Source organism: Chiloscyllium plagiosum, chromosome 21, assembly GCF_004010195.1.
Source record: "Chiloscyllium plagiosum isolate BGI_BamShark_2017 chromosome 21, ASM401019v2, whole genome shotgun sequence".
Lineage (NCBI taxonomy): Eukaryota > Metazoa > Chordata > Chondrichthyes > Orectolobiformes > Hemiscylliidae > Chiloscyllium > Chiloscyllium plagiosum.
This window is the reverse complement of record NC_057730.1, coordinates 30,289,825-30,305,579: the sequence shown is the minus strand read 5'-3', so window position 1 is coordinate 30,305,579 and position 15,755 is coordinate 30,289,825. Positions and strand designations below refer to the sequence as shown.

Below are 15,755 nucleotides of genomic sequence, written 5' to 3'. Positions count from 1 at the left end.
CTTGCTGAGATATTTGTATCATCGATAGTCACAGGTGAGGTGCCGGAAGACTGGAGGTTGGCAAACGTGGTGCCACTGTTTAAGAAGGGTGGTAAAGACAAGCCAGGGAACTATAGACTGGTGAGCCTGACCTCGGTGGTGGGCAAGTTGTTGGAGGGAATCCTGACGGACAAAATGTACATGTATTTGGAAAGGCAAGGTCTGATTCAGGATAGTCAACATGGCTTTGTGTGTGGAAAATCATGTCTCACAAACTTGATCGAGTTTTTTGAAGAAGTAACAAAGGAGATTGATGAGGGCAAAGCAGTAGATGTGATCTATATGGACTTCAGTAAGGTGTTCAACAAGGTTCCCCATGGGAGACTGATTAGCAAGGTTAGATCTCACGGAATACAGGGAGAACTAGCCATTTGGATACTGGCTCAAAGGTAGAAGTTGTTTTTCAGACTGGAGGCCTGTGACCAGTGGAGTGCCACAAGATCGGTGCTGGGTGCTCTACTTTTTGTCATTTACATAAATGATTTGGATGCAAGCATAAGAGGTATAATTAGTAAGTTTGCAGATAACACCAAAATTGGAGGTGTAGTGGACAGCGAAGAGGGTTACCTCAGATTACAACAGCATCTGGATGGGTATATGAATAGGAAGGGTTTGGAGGGATATGGGCCGGGTGCTGGCAGGTGGGACTAGATTGGGTTGGGATATCTGGTCGGCATGGACAGATTGGACCAAAGGGTCTGTTTCCATGCTGTACATCTCTATGACTCTATGACTCTGTCAACTTTGCCTTTCACCCTCACAGAAATATGTAGACGTTCAACTCTAACTATCTCACGTTTAAAGGCCTCCCACTTGCTGGAGGTTCCTTTACCTGTAAACAAACTATTCCAATTAATCCCTGCAAGCTCCTGTCTAATTCCATCAAAATTCACCTTGCCCCAATTTAGAACTTGAATATGTGGACCAGTTTTTTCTTCTCCATAACTATTTTAAAATTAATAGAACTATGATCGCTGGTCCCAAATTGCTCCCCCACTGTCACCTCAAACACCTGTCTTGCCCTTTTTCCCAAGAGTAAGTCGGGTTTTACCCCTTCCCAAATAGGACCCTCTATATACTGCTTGAGGAAACTTGCCTGAATGAACTTAACAAATTCCACCCCATCTAAGCCCTTAACGCAATGGCAGTCCCATTGAATGTTATGAAAATTTAAATCCCCTACTATGACAGCTCTATTGCTCCTGCAAGTCTCCCCAGTCTCCCTGCGTATTTGTTCCTCTAATTCCCATTGACCATTCGGGGGCCTATAGTACAACTCCAAAAATGTTACCTCCCCTTATTTCTTAGCTCCACCCACAAAGCCTCACTGGATGATTCTTCACTTATTTCATCTCTGATTACCACTGTGATACTCGCCTTAATCAAAAATGCAACTCCCCTCCCACCACCACTGCCCTGCCTAAAGCACCTGTACACTGGCACATAAAGCTGCCAGCCCTGTTCCTCCCTTAGCCAAGTTTCTGTAATGGCTATAATATCCCAGTCCCACATACCTATCCACATCCTCAGTTCATCGGCCTAACCTGTGAGCCCTCATGCATTGAAATAGATGCAATTTAATCAAAAAGGCATTCCTTGCTCCCTGTAATTTTCCAGCCTGACCTATCTTTTCATTTTACTATTTCTGATTACTGTATCTCCTTCCATCCTCACACTTGCCTCCCTGCTGTTAAGGATCCCACCTGCCTGTCAATCCAGTTTAAACCCCCCCCCTGCAGCACAAGCAAACCTGGCCGCCAAGATATTTGTTCCCCTCCAGTTCAGATTCAACCCGTCCCTCTTGAACATGACACCTCTGCCCCAGAAAAGACCCCAATGATCTAAAAATCTGAATCCCAGTTGGTACTGTTTTCCCGAAGAGAAGGCTAAGGGGAGGCTGTATAGAAATGCTGACAGTTCCGGACAGAGCAGACAGAGAAACTGATCCCACTCAAGAATAAGAGGGTATAATTTGTCATGATTTGCAAAATGAGTAAAGGCAATGTTAGAAAAAATGTTATCACACAACGAGTGGTTCAGTTCTGGAATTGTCGTTGGAGTATGTTCAATTGAGGCTTTAAAGAGAGCATTAAATGATTATTTAAATAGAAATAATCTGCAGGGTTGTGGTGAAAGCGTGAGAAAATGGCACTAAATCATGACAATCTTTCAGAGAGTCCTTGCAAACACAATGGACAGAACAGCCTCCTTCTGCACTTTAATAATTCTGTAATACTGAGATAAAATGGTTTGTGTGTGAGGAGTCAGAACAAGGCTCATGTTTGAAAACTAGCTTTGATTTTGTGAAGTCACCGTAAGGTGAATTTAACAGAGGCCTTTTTTTCTAGAATGTGTCGTGTAATCTTGTGAGTCTCAATACATAACCTTCTTTCTTCAGATAATTGTTCATTTCATGATGAACAGAAAGTCTTCACTTAAGCTGCTCAAACTTGCATTGTTCTTGTAATCCAGGATCTGAGAGTTCTCTCTCATTTAGGGCCTTTCCTGTGGTTGGTCACTTTCATTAGTGAGTGTGTGAAACCAAAAAGGCTTGTTAAGAGATCTTACTCTTCAAGGTTTCCACTCCTTATGAACAGGATATTGACTGAGATATTCCACCCCCATCAGAAACATTTCACTGATTTGCCTAAATCTGTGTTTTCAGAGAGGTTCATTCACATTAAAAACCGTGTATAATTGAAATGAATATGCTGATATTAACAAACATGAAGTAACTCTGATCTCAACAGTCATATTCTATTGAGACTCTAAGGCAGATGAACTGTGGAAGAGAGAGAAAAACTGCGGAGGGCTCTTACCAGTATCACAAGATAAACAGAGATTACAGGATCTCCTGAGAGTTAGTTAATGATCACTTTTTGATAAATTACAAACAGCAATGCAGCCGACTCAGAAGGAATGGTCTAGTTATATAGGACAGCCTCGAGAAGTACAGCCACCCATAGCCCTGACCCCAAGGTAATTAGAATCCAGGAATGCAGAATAATGCAGGCTTGAGTCCATGGGAGCAGCACAGTCCATGGAGACAATAACACAAAGTATATCAGAAATAATTGAATTATTATTTTCTTAAGGTTCACTGAACTGAAAATGTGAACTCTGACTCTTTCTCTTCACAGATGTTCTTGTATCTGGAGTTTGTCCAACCCTTTATTTTTATTTAGTAAGCCAGAATAGGCTAACACTGATGTAAATAACGCGTTTTAGTATACTTGCAGTTATTCAGAGTGGGTGTAAAGGGATAGATATTCTTTCTCTCCAGTGTTGGATGGTGAGGGGATTGTAAATGGATGTAGCCATACACTCAGATATTTATAGCAAAATAGAAAAAAGACACTATTCAGCCCATCACATCTGCACCAGTCAACAAAGATCTGACTACATTATGCCTATTTGTCAGCGCTTGGACCATAGCCTCCAAGATATTGGCAATGAAAGTGAATATCTAAATACTACTTTTTCAATACTACAAGAATTTTGAATTAACCACCCTTTCAAGTAGTGAGTTCCAGAATCTCACCACTCTTTGGGTGAAAACATTTCTTCTCAACTCTCCTTTATAATGTTCTACGTTTTACCTTAAATCTATAGTTTCTGGTTATTGACCCCTCTACTTGTGAAAAAAATGCTTTCCTAGCTACCCTATCTATGCCCCTCATGATCTTAAACACCTCAGATGAGTCCCCTCTCAACCTTTCCTGCTCCAAGAAAAACAACTCAACCTTTCCTGATAGTTCAGACCCTCCAGTCCAGGCAGCATCCTAGTAAATCTCCTCTGCACCTGCTCGAGTGCAATCATGTTCTTCTGATAATGTGGAAACAAGAACTCCCACAGTATTTCAGGTGTGACCTAAATAACATTTTATACAGATGCAGCATAACCTCCCTGTTTTTGTATTCTATGCCTCGACTAATCAAGGCAAGTATCCCAAATTCCGCCTTAACAACTGTATCTACCTGTTGTGCTATCTTCACGCAACTTGCCCAGGTCCATTTTCAAATATTAAGTTGAGAACTGACCCCTCCCTTGTTAGCTTCTTTATATGCGAGCTAAAATGGTTCTCTGGATGCAATTTAAGGATTTTACTTTTGGCGCTTGTAGATATATATATATATATATATATACATCAAGACCCTTGTGATTTTCAGTACTTTCCAGGTTCCTACCAGTTATATTGTAATTTCTTGCTTTGTTAGCCGTCCTTGAGGTATTACCTGACACATTTGCGGGGTTAAATTCCATTTGCCACTGCTCTCCCTACCTGACCAGTCTATTGATATCCTCTTACCAATACCAAGCTCTGTAGAATGACAGTAGAAAGATTTCCAGTCACAGAAACATCCCTCAATTATCATCGCTATTTCCTGCCTCTTAGCCCGTATTGGATCCAATGTGCCACTTTGCCTTGGATCCCACAGGCTCTTTGTTGTCTTGATCAGTCTCCCCGATGGATCCATTATCTCTCCCTGATAGCTTAGGTGGCCTACAACACACTCCCAGCAGCATTATTGGCATTTGTGTTTTTTAACCTCAACATATATGGCCTTCATTTGATGATCCTCCCAAGATATCATTGTTCCTCACTGTTATAATTAATTCCTTGATCAATATTGCCATCCCAACCATTGCCATATCACTTTAATAATTCATTCACGAGATGTGGATGTCATTGGCTAGGCCAACATTTCTTGCCCAACTCTAGTTGCCCTTGAGAAGATGATAGGCAGAAGTGAGGACTGCAGATGCTGGAAATTAGAGTCAAGAGTGTGGCGCTGGAAAAGCACAGTAGATCAAGCAGCATCCGAGGAGCAGGAAAATCAACATTTCGAGCAAAAGCCCTGAATCAGGAAAGAGATTGGGAGTCTCGGGGGTGGAGAGATAAATGGGAGGGGGTGGTGCTGGGGAGAAGGCAGCTGAAAGTGCGATAGGTGGATGGAGGTGGGGTAATGGTGATAGGTTGGAGGGAAGGGTGGAGCGGATAGATGGGAAGGAAGATGGACAGGTAGGACAGGTCATGAGGGTGATGCTGAACTGGAAGGTTGGAAGTTGGGTAAGGTGGGGGTGGGGAAATGAGGAAACTGGTGAAATCCATATTGATGCCAGGAAAATATATTTCCCTCCCCACCCCATCCGCTTTCTGCAAAGACCGTTCCATCCATGACTACCTGGTCAAGTCCACAACCCCCTCAACAACCCACCCTCCCATCCCTGCACCTTCCCCTGCTACCACAGGAATTGCAAAACCTGAGCCCACACCTCTCCCCTCACCTCCGTCCAAGGCCCCAAAGGAGCCTTCCACATTCATCAAAGTTTTACCTGCACTTTCACACATGTCACGTACTATATCTGTTGCTCCCAATGCAGTCTCCTCTACATTGGGGAGACAGGACACCTACTTGCAAAACACTTCAGAAAACATCTCTGGGACATCAGTACCAACCAACCCACCGCCCGGTTGCTGAACATTTCAACTTCCCCTCCCACTTAACCGAGGACATGCAGGACCTGGGCATCCTCCATTGCCACTCCCTAACCACCTGAAGCCTGGAGGAAGAATGCCTCATCTTCCACCTTGGGACCCTCCTCCTCATGACATCAACGTGGATTTCACCAGTTTCCTCATTTCCCTCCCCCACCTTGTCCCAGTTCCAAACTTCCAGCTCAGCACCACTCTCATGACCTGTCCTACCTGTCCATCTCCCTTCCCACCTATCTTTCCACCCCCACCTTCACGCACTTATCGCACACTCAGCTACCTGACTCCAGCTCCAGCCCCCTCCCATTTATCTCTCCATCCCTGAGGCTCCCAGCCTCATTCCTGATAAAGGGCTTTTGTCTGAAACATCGATTTTCCTGCTCCTCGGATGCTGCCTGACATGCTGTGCTTTTCCAGCAGCACACTCTTGATTGGATGATGATGAGCTGCCTTCTTGAACCCACCTGCTGTGGGCAGCATATACATGGGAACTCCACCACCACCTACAAGTTCCCTTGTAAGCCAATGACCATCTTAACTTGGAAATATATCGCCATTCTTCATTGCTATTAGGTCAACATCCTGGAACTTACTCCCTGATGTCTCGTGGGGCTACCTATTGCACATGGACAGCAATGGTTTAAGAAGGCAGCTCACCACCACATTCTCAAGGGAAGCTAGGGATGGGCAATAAATGCTAGCCCAGCCAAAGATCAAAAATGAATTCTAAAAACTCTCTGCACATTCTCTGAGGCTTTTGCATCCTTTCAATAATGTGGTGATCGGAATGCTCTAGTTGTTGCCTAACAAGAGCTTTATGAAGGTGCGACAGGACATCACTGTTTTTGTACTCAATACTTGTATTTGTGAAATCTTTTCTAATTATTCTCTCAATATGTCTGGCCACTTTCAAAAATTTGTGCACACAAACCTTCTAATACCCTGTACTCTTTGGAAGTTTATCATTAAGTATTTTTGGTGCAATATTCCATTTAGGAAAATGCCACATCTTAGTAAGCAGAGATCAGGAATCAGGAATTATGAAGGGCCTGAAATGTCGATTTTCCTGCTCCTCGGATGCTGCCTGACTTGCTGTGCTTTTCCAGCACCACACTAATCTTGACTCTAATCTCTAGCATCTGTGGTACCCACTTCCACCTACATCTTAGTAAGCAGCTGATTACATTGCAGAGAGTGCAGAAGATGTTTAGCAGAAGGTTTCTTGGGATGAGATAGTTATGCGAAAAGATTGGAAATGTTGGACGTATTTTCCTTGGAAAGGACTGAGGGGAAATTTGATAGCAGTTTTCAACATGGTGAGTAATCTTCTAGACAGAGTAAATGGGGAAACATTGTTTCCACTCAGAAAAGGATTGACAACTAGAGGGTATGGTTTTAAAGCATTTTATTTTTAAAAAAAGCAAATGTTAAGTGAGAAAGAAACTTGCTCACATGGTGAGTAGTTAGAGTTTGAAATGCACTGCTTGAAAAGTTTGGTGGAGGCAAGGTCAATTGAGACATTCATAGGGACATTCATAGGGATTGTTTAAATAGAAACCCCATGTGCAGGGTTGGGGGTGGCAGGAGACTGGCAGTAGGTCAAAATGATAGGACAACCAGTAGAGGCACGATGCACTGAATAGCCTCCTTTTGCATCATAACAATTCAGTGATGATCACCTCACACTTCTTATTAATTTCCATCTGCCACTTGTCTGCCCATTCTGCTTACATATATATTTGAACATTATGGATAACCCTGAACATGAGCAGTAAATTTATAGTAAATACAAGTCTATGGCCAGTCTTGTACAAGTCTATGGCCAGTGGGCAGCATCCCTGTCTCAGAGTAAAAGACTTCAGTTGAAGTCAAATCCAAGGACTTGATAATCAAGGAGGGTGTTATTTTTTTATTTTCCCCCACTACCACCTAACAGCGGTAGTGCTTATTCTTTCAAGATGGATCAATCAGGGTAATTAACAACATGCAAATTGCTCCAACTCCCACTAATAGGATGTGGAAAGAGCAGGAGAGATTCTATCAGCCATGTGGCGGAAAGGAATTTTGAGCTTCTTCTCTCAATGCATAGCTTCAGACTAGATGCATGCAAAAATGCATGTTACATACATCATCATCACACAAGTCTATTCCAATCTCAATACCAAGGACACCACTCTTGTATTAACTCTGAATATAAAACCAACACAAATCCTTATTTCTTATATGCATGACTTAACCTCATATAATAAGCATCTTTTGAGTTAACCTGAATTTTTAAATTGCATAATATTGAAGATGTCAGGATTTCTTTGAACATATCCAAGAACTCTGGTCTCCCTCCTATAGTAAGGATATTGTGAAATTTGAAAGGGTTCAGAAAAGATTTACAAGAATGTTGCTAGGGTTGGAGGGTTTGAGCTGTAGCGAGAGGCTGAATATGCTGGGGCTGTTTTCCTGGCGTGTCAGAAGCTGAGGTTTATTAGTGGCTGTGGAGCATTGTATGTGAGCTATAAAATACCAGGTGGGAATCTAACACTTCCCTTTACCCACTGAGTAGTGTCCAAACATATAAGATAACATGATTTAGGTATACATAGGCCATACAGTACCTTGTCCCTTCCCATCACTCTCAACAGCTTAATCAGGTCCCCCTTGTCCTCACTTTCCACCCCACCAGCCTCCGTATTCAAAAGATCATTCTCTGCTATTTTAGACAACTCCAGCAGAACACCTTACAGAGGTTTATAAAATCATGAGGGGCATGTATAGGGTAAATAGACAAGCTCTTTTCTCTTGGTTGGGGGAGTCCAGAACTAGAGGGCATAGGTTTAGGGTGAGAGGGGAAAGATTTGAAAGGAACCTAAGAGGCAACTTTTTCACGCAGAGGGTGGTGTGTGTATGGACTGAGCTGCCAGCGGAAGTCGTGGAGGCCTCCTTCTTTAAATACAAGACAAAGTCCGTGCACAAGTGTTAAAACATAATAATGCAACTCTGGCAGGATGTTGGCAGAAGTAGAGGGAAAGAGGAGAGTGCTGGGTGTCTGTATTTAGATCTATTTCCTCCCTTCACACGTAATTGACTATCAAGATTTGAACAGCAGGTTGCAGTTTCTAAATCAGATAGAATATCTCCCATCAGCATTGCAAAAGGGTGCAGCCAATCTGCCCTCATCTTCTACTTTCAACTGTCACTGGTAGAAAAGATATTGTAAAAACTGCAGCTTTAAATTAGAATCACATTCCAAGAGAACTAAAAAGGTTATTGAATTTATTTATTACCTGTCATGCCTCAGTGAGAAGCTTGAATTCATAATTAATCCTTGACAGAACAAACAGAGTAAAATCTCCATGGACTAAAGATAGATCAGTATGCTGCAATATGCAGCAACAGCATTCAGCTCAGTTCTGAGATTCATAGCTGATAATAATTAATCAGATTTAGTCATTCCATGCATTCTTATTAATCACTATCACATTGGTTTCAAATGCAAGCACTTCCTAGATAAGATCAAACTCAAGCTCTGCATAACTGGTTATGGTGTGGGAGACATTTGCAACTAAAGGTAGCATTTTCTAATCCCTTGTCAATACAAATACCACAGGTGCTTACAACATATACAGTGGAACTTCGATTATGGGCGGGCACTATTTCGTTTGGATATTTAATTATTATTTGGTTAATTGATTTTTCTCTGGGGCTCGGAGTTTTCTGTGAAGTCTGCTCCCTGTTCAGGAGGCTAGGAAGCAGCACACCACGCGTGAGCCCCCACCCCAACCTCTGCCTGTGCCTCCCTTCAGCCCCTCCACCGTATGACCTCCGCCCGCTGGCCAACCCAATACAGAACAAGTTAGAGTAATACTTCATCCACATTGTCCTGTCAAACATTCTCAAGGCAGGTACAGCATGGATTAGAAACCAGCTTTCATCACCCAAATTGTTCAATGAAACACTCCTGGCACAGCTACAGTACAGGTTAAATACAGAACAAATATCCCTCTGCACTGAAGTATCAAACAATCTTAGGGCAGATACATTGTGTGTTCAGTACAGTGTAGAGCACTCTCTATGTTGTTTCCATCAAGGACACTCAGGGCAGGTACAGTAATGTTTGAACCCATGTGACAATCCCAGCTCTTGATCTGTGGAATTTAGAAGTGATATTGCTAACTGTTGTTCTAATTATGGACTGTTCTACTCTGTAGGTTCTTATGCTTATTGATATTTTTAAATTTTATTCCGTAGATTTGCTTTTGCCATGGCAACCATCAGAATGAAGCTAATCCTTCTTCCACTTCTGTGTTTTATTGCCAACGCTCAAAAACAATGTAGGTATTCAGTGTTTTGCCTTCATCAGAATCCATCCTCAACTTATCTGTTTCTTTCCTAGTTTCCTCCCCTTATTTCTTGACTTAGCTCTCTATCTCCCCTGAAACCACTGAATTATGCCAAATTATGTTTCTCAGTCTGACAACCCTCTGGAACCTCTGCTATAAATGGTAGCTCGCTAGTGACATGTTCACAGCTAAGCCCTCTTCTCAGTGCCAGATATCAGTTTTCCAGGGGAATCCATGGCATGGATTCTCAATGCCAGATTGAGATCCTGGGCAGTGATTCAGACTGGAACCCAACCCCACGTGATGAGTTCCATACATGATCACCAGAAATTTTACCAAGTTAATGGGAGGGATCAGGTTTGCCATCCAATGAAGGATAGCTGTTTTCCCTGGAGTGTCGGAGTCTGAGGGGTGACCTTATTGAGGCTTATAAAATCATGAGGGACATGGATAAGATAAATCAACAAGGTCTTTTCCCTGGGGTGGGCAAGTGCAGAACTAGAGGGCATAGGTTTAAGGTGAGAAGGGAAAGATATAAAAGGGACCTAAGGGGCAACTTTTTCACACAGAGGGTGGTGCATCTATGGAATGAGCTGCCAGAGGAAGTGCTGGGGGCTGGTACAACTACAGCATTTAAAAGGTATCTGGATACATACATGAATAGGAAAGGTTTGGAGGGAAATGGGCCAAATGCTGGCAAATGGGACTAGATTAAGTTAGGATATCGGGTTGGTATAGACAAGTTGGACCGAAGGGTCTGTTTCCGTGCTATACATCTCTATGACTCTAAGACTCTAATCTCTATGAAAGGGTAGGCTCCCAACACTTAAGGATAAATGGGTGGCTCTCTCACACTGACCTATCAGCAGCCCTACCAGCCAAATTAGAGCTGCCGCTGTGTAATGGAAAGTGAGATGCACAGGCCTGCATTGCCAGCTGAAAATCTCAATCAGCAAAGAACTGAGGCCATAGTAGTCTATAGTTGACAATAAGCACCCTAAATTGGCTGCTTGCTGGGAAGCAGCAGACAAGCAATCCAACACGAAGTCACCCTTTTGAAAATGGCTTGGGGTTGAGATGACAGCACGGAACTAGCCACCAGCATGAACTTGCACACCTACACACCTCCAAATTTAGACCTGACTTATATGAAAAGCTGACCCAATAATTCAGGAAATAGAAACATGCAAAATATGAGCAGGAGTAGACCATTCTGTCCGTCAAGGCTACTCTGCCATTCATTATGATCACGGTTGACCAGCCAACTCTCTAAACTGTTCCTGCTTTCCCCCATTCTCTTTGATCCCCTTAGCCCTAGTGCTATATCCAACTATTTCTTGAAATCATACAATATTTTGACTTCGACTGCTTTCTGTTAGAACAAATCCCACAGAATCGCCACTCTGACTGAAAAAACTTTTCTTCATTTCAGACTTAAATACCTCACCCTGTATCCTTAGACTGTCTTCCCTGGTTCTGGATTCCCCTGACAATGGGTACATCCTTCCTACATCTACCTATCCAGACTTGTTATAATTTATAGGTTTCAATGAGATTCCTCCCCATTCTTCTGAACTGCAGTTAATATAATCTCAATCAAGTCAACCACTCCTCATATGTCAGTCCTGCTATCGCAGGAATTAGTCTGGTAAACCTTCACTGCACTCCCTCTATAGCAAGAACATCCTACCTCAGATAAGGAGACCAAAACACCACAATATTCCAAGTGTAGTCTAATTGCCGAAGACATCTCTACTCCTCTACTTGAATCCTCTTACTATGAAGGCCAACATACCATTTGTCTTCTTCACCATCTGCTGCATCTGCATGTTTACCTTCAGTAACTGTTGCACAAGGAATCCAGATTTCATTGCTCACTTCCTTCTCTCAATTTATAGCTGTTTAAATAATAACATCTTACTGTTTTTGCCACCAAAGTGGATAACCTCACAATTATTTACATTACACTGCATCTGCCATGCATTTGCCCACTCACTCAGTTTGTTCAAATAGCATTCTATAGTCTCTTCGCAGCTCATCCTTCCACCCAGTTTTGTATCATCTGCAAATTTGGAAATGTTTTATTTAGGTCTCTCATCTAAATCAATAATATACATTGCGAACGCCTGGGGTCCTAGCCCACTAGTCACTGCCTCCAACTAATTTTCTGTCCATATCAGTACACTATCCAATCCCATATGATTTAATTTTATAAGATAATCTCTTAAGAGGAACTTTGCTGAAAGCCTTCTGAAAGTCTACATCCACTGTCACCCCTCATCAACTTTGCTCGATACATCTTCAAAGAATTCCAGGAGATTTGTTGACCATGATTTCCTTTTTATAAAGCCATGCTGACTCTCTGATCCTGCCACTGCAGGGAGCAGGAATGGCAACTATCATTTTCCTCCCTGAACAATAAGTCCTAATGTCGCACCATTTCTGCAGATCATTCACCTCTGCAAACACAACGATCAGCTAAGTCAGCATGAACTGAACAATGAACCAGGGCCATTCAAAAAGTATCTTGGGGCCAAATTTGAGGTAAGTCAGAAGTCTTCAGTCATGTATAAGGGCCAGATATACACTCAAAATCAAAATCATCCTGACAATGATCTGAAAATTATTCATCTACTGCTTCTCTACATTTCAATTGATCAGCCTGTCCATGTATTTGTATCGATTGATCCATTTGCCATTCATAGATCAATCCATCAGTTGACCCACAGATGTTCCAACAATTTGTCGCTCTAAGTATTAACTAATCAGTCTGTCCTGGCATAGATGACATCTCTATAACCCACAAAACTGGACAGAAGGAAGCAGTTAAATGGTGAGAGAGCAGAGAAGCAAGGTTATGCAAGTGACATTGAGTTCCTTTGGATGTCTATATCAATGTCAATTTCACATTTCCACTGCTGAGAGGCCAGAAGTGTCCAAAGTTATGTACTACAACCATCTCTTCTTCTTTCCCCACCGTTTCAGAATACAATAATCAGAATGTAAATTGCGTCAAGATTCTTACTAATTGATCCAGGAAAATTAATATATTATATTTGGGTACAAAGAGCTTATTCCTAAATCAATCACCTCATACAGACACAAAGAGGGGATTATTTTCACCCTCATCACTTGAGTGCCAAACAGATGAAGTGGATAACTTTGATTAGATTAGACTACCTGCAGTATGGAAACAGGCCCTTTGGCCCTTCGGCCCAACAAGTCCACACCGACCCTCTGAAGAGTAACCCACCCAGACCCATTCCCCTCACCCCTGACTATGGGCAATTTAGCATTGCCAATTCACCTAACCTGTATATCTTTGTGATCGTGGGAGGAAACCAGAGAAAACCCATGCAGATACGGGGAGAACATGCGAACTCCACATAGACAGTCACCAGAGGTAGGAATCGAACCTGGGTCCCTGACACAGTGAGGCAGCAGTGCTAACCACTAAGCCACTGTACCAGCCCTCAGGCGGAACATACTTGATTTCATTCCTATTGATATCTATCGCCAGTAATTGTTCTGATCCATCATATTACTGTTCCCAACAGGTTCAAATGTATTTGTCATTTGTGTTGTGATGCTAACCGCCACCAGCTCGTGATTGGGGTGTTTTGTTGCCACCATCCTCTTTCCTTGACTGAGTCTAAGGGCCTACATGGTTGACAGTGGTAGCTAGAAAAGCACTACTGAGTCTGAACAAGACAATCTTCTTACATAAGATGTTATTTCACGCATGGCAGCAATTAGATATCAGTTACATGACTGAGGTGAATTTGGTTACTAAGACTACTGGGGTCCTGTGGATATAGGTCTTCACATAACCAAGATCCAGAGCTGTTCTGCCTCTCCATGCCAATGTTCTATGATGTCATCAAAGAACATTGGCATGGAGTTTAATGCAGGATCCCATACATGGAGGACCCCTTAATCTCCTGAATTTCTTTTACAGAGGAACTCTTCCCTGTTGAATTAGATAGGTGCCCTAACATCATCTGGCATTCTTTTATCTTATGAATTCCCTTCAACGAACACAGCTGCTCTGTTACAAAAGGTATTTTCTTCTAATATTCTGGATTTCTAAGACCAGGCAATTTCCTTTTGACCATGTCCTGAATCTTTAGACATTAGTTGGCCCTGTGCACTACCCTGTCTAAGCGGAGCTCATTGATTTTACCCAAAAAGCAGGGCGTTGATTTTCTTCAATTGCAATGTCTGGAGCAAATGTTGCAAACCGTACCGTGTAGTTCTGGACTGACAGTGCTTGTCTCAATGTGCAATAGTCCTTTAAAGGTGGTGTTAGCTTCAGGGAGGTTGGCCAGTTCTGGGTTGTCCACTGAGCAGTAAGTTGCACTGGGAACAATATGTAGTAAGATGGGCCAGAAATCGTGATACATGCTGCAGGAGCAAGAATGGCAATTAGTTCTGTGAGTTTGGTAAGATTTAATGAGAAAATTTACCTGGTCTTGCTGCAAGAATCATTCCAACAAACTCAATGCAACTTGTACATAGTCAAAAAAAGTTAAATTTAGTCCTGTTTTTAAATATCCAATATTGCTCCTGAGTCCACTGAAATTCTCTACTCCTGGATCCTCTGTTGTTATATTGTAGAATAAGCAATGATGCCCACTTCAGATACCATGTGTATGGTGACATTACTACTAATCCCCATGGTACTGTGCTGCCACCATCCTCTTTTGACAATTTGGTCGAAGGATTTTTTTTTATGGTCGAAGAAAACAAGTGCATTTTATCACATTATAGCAATCAAATACTAAAGCTATTGACAAATTTGTGGATATAGATTTTCCCCTTACAAGATCCTATGATTTTCTTCCTTTCCCTGTCCTGATGAAATCATCAATTCTGGTGGATCTTAATGCCAGTCTCCAACATTAACCCTTTCAGAACCATTACCTTATACAACCAAAAATACCACTAAAGGCTCTTTAATGCCTAAAGGAAGTTTCAACATACTGTTAATCAGAGTGTTACACCATACAGTCTGCAACTGAATTTTGAAGCAAACTTTAAAGTGACCTATTCATTTCACAGATTGGGGCTAAGCAAGAGAAAGCTTAGATTGAAGGTAGATTAATTAAAGATAGATTAATTTTGATTGAAGATAGATTAATTACAAATATTTTCTTCATTGGACTTTGCATATTGAATGTATTAACCACCCAAACGTATTTTTTTGTATTTACTGGGAATATCTTTTGTTATGTAGGTCCGCTGAGCTGTTATGTTGACTATATACAGACAATGGATTGCACATGGAAAGAGAGAAACAACAACAGCCACATCACTCTGCAAGTCTTTAGGTAGGCACTTTCCACTGACTAATCAGCTTTTGTGCAATCCCATAGCATTTAGTTTCACTACCCCGAAAACTGATAGCTAGTCATAAGCCAGTTTCACCTTGGAGAGCTGGGTTCAAATCAAATATATAGATAGTATTAATCAGTAATTGTGAAAAGAGCTTAGGCTATTTCAATTCACATTCTCAAGTGCAAACAGAGAAGAGGAGAAGTTGTGTGTCTTACTTGGAGGAACCCAGAGTGTGGGGGTAAGTACATGAAAGTTTTTGGTACTTACTGTCTTTAATTTCCGATATGGCTAGGAAGAAATGTTTGTTTAGTGTATGGGTTCTTCTGTGGATGAAGAACAGTAGAGGTCCTTTGCAGGTCTGTGAGAGTGTTGTCCTGAGCTGGGGTAGGTCTAATTGCAGGGAATGTAGGTAGCGGCGCATGGCTGCAAGCGTGGAGCGGAGGATCCAGAGGGAGGTCTTTTGCTGGAGGCTTCGGATTTGTTGTAGGTACTGGTTGTCCTGGTTGGGTCCAAATTTTGTTGGTCTGAACGTAGTCGGTAGTCCGTG

The 15,755-nt window shown here is 42.1% G+C and overlaps 1 protein-coding gene across 5 annotated transcripts in view; it reads left to right on the top strand.

Moving 5' to 3' along the window:
* Positions 1 to 15,755, top strand: part of LOC122560706 (interleukin-21 receptor-like) — a 46,024-nt gene that overhangs the window by 8,287 nt on the left and 21,982 nt on the right. For 3 of the 5 annotated variants that reach the window (XM_043711648.1, XM_043711649.1, XM_043711647.1), the window contains exons 2-3: positions 9,780 to 9,862; positions 15,108 to 15,201. In XM_043711648.1, coding sequence (XP_043567583.1) covers positions 9,793 to 9,862; positions 15,108 to 15,201 — 164 coding nt within the window. In that variant the 5' untranslated portion in view covers positions 9,780 to 9,792. Of the gene's footprint in view, positions 1 to 9,779; positions 9,863 to 13,881; positions 13,932 to 15,107; positions 15,202 to 15,317; positions 15,447 to 15,755 lie in introns of those variants that run through there. The other 2 variants (XM_043711650.1, XM_043711651.1) reach the window with 2 other exon arrangements.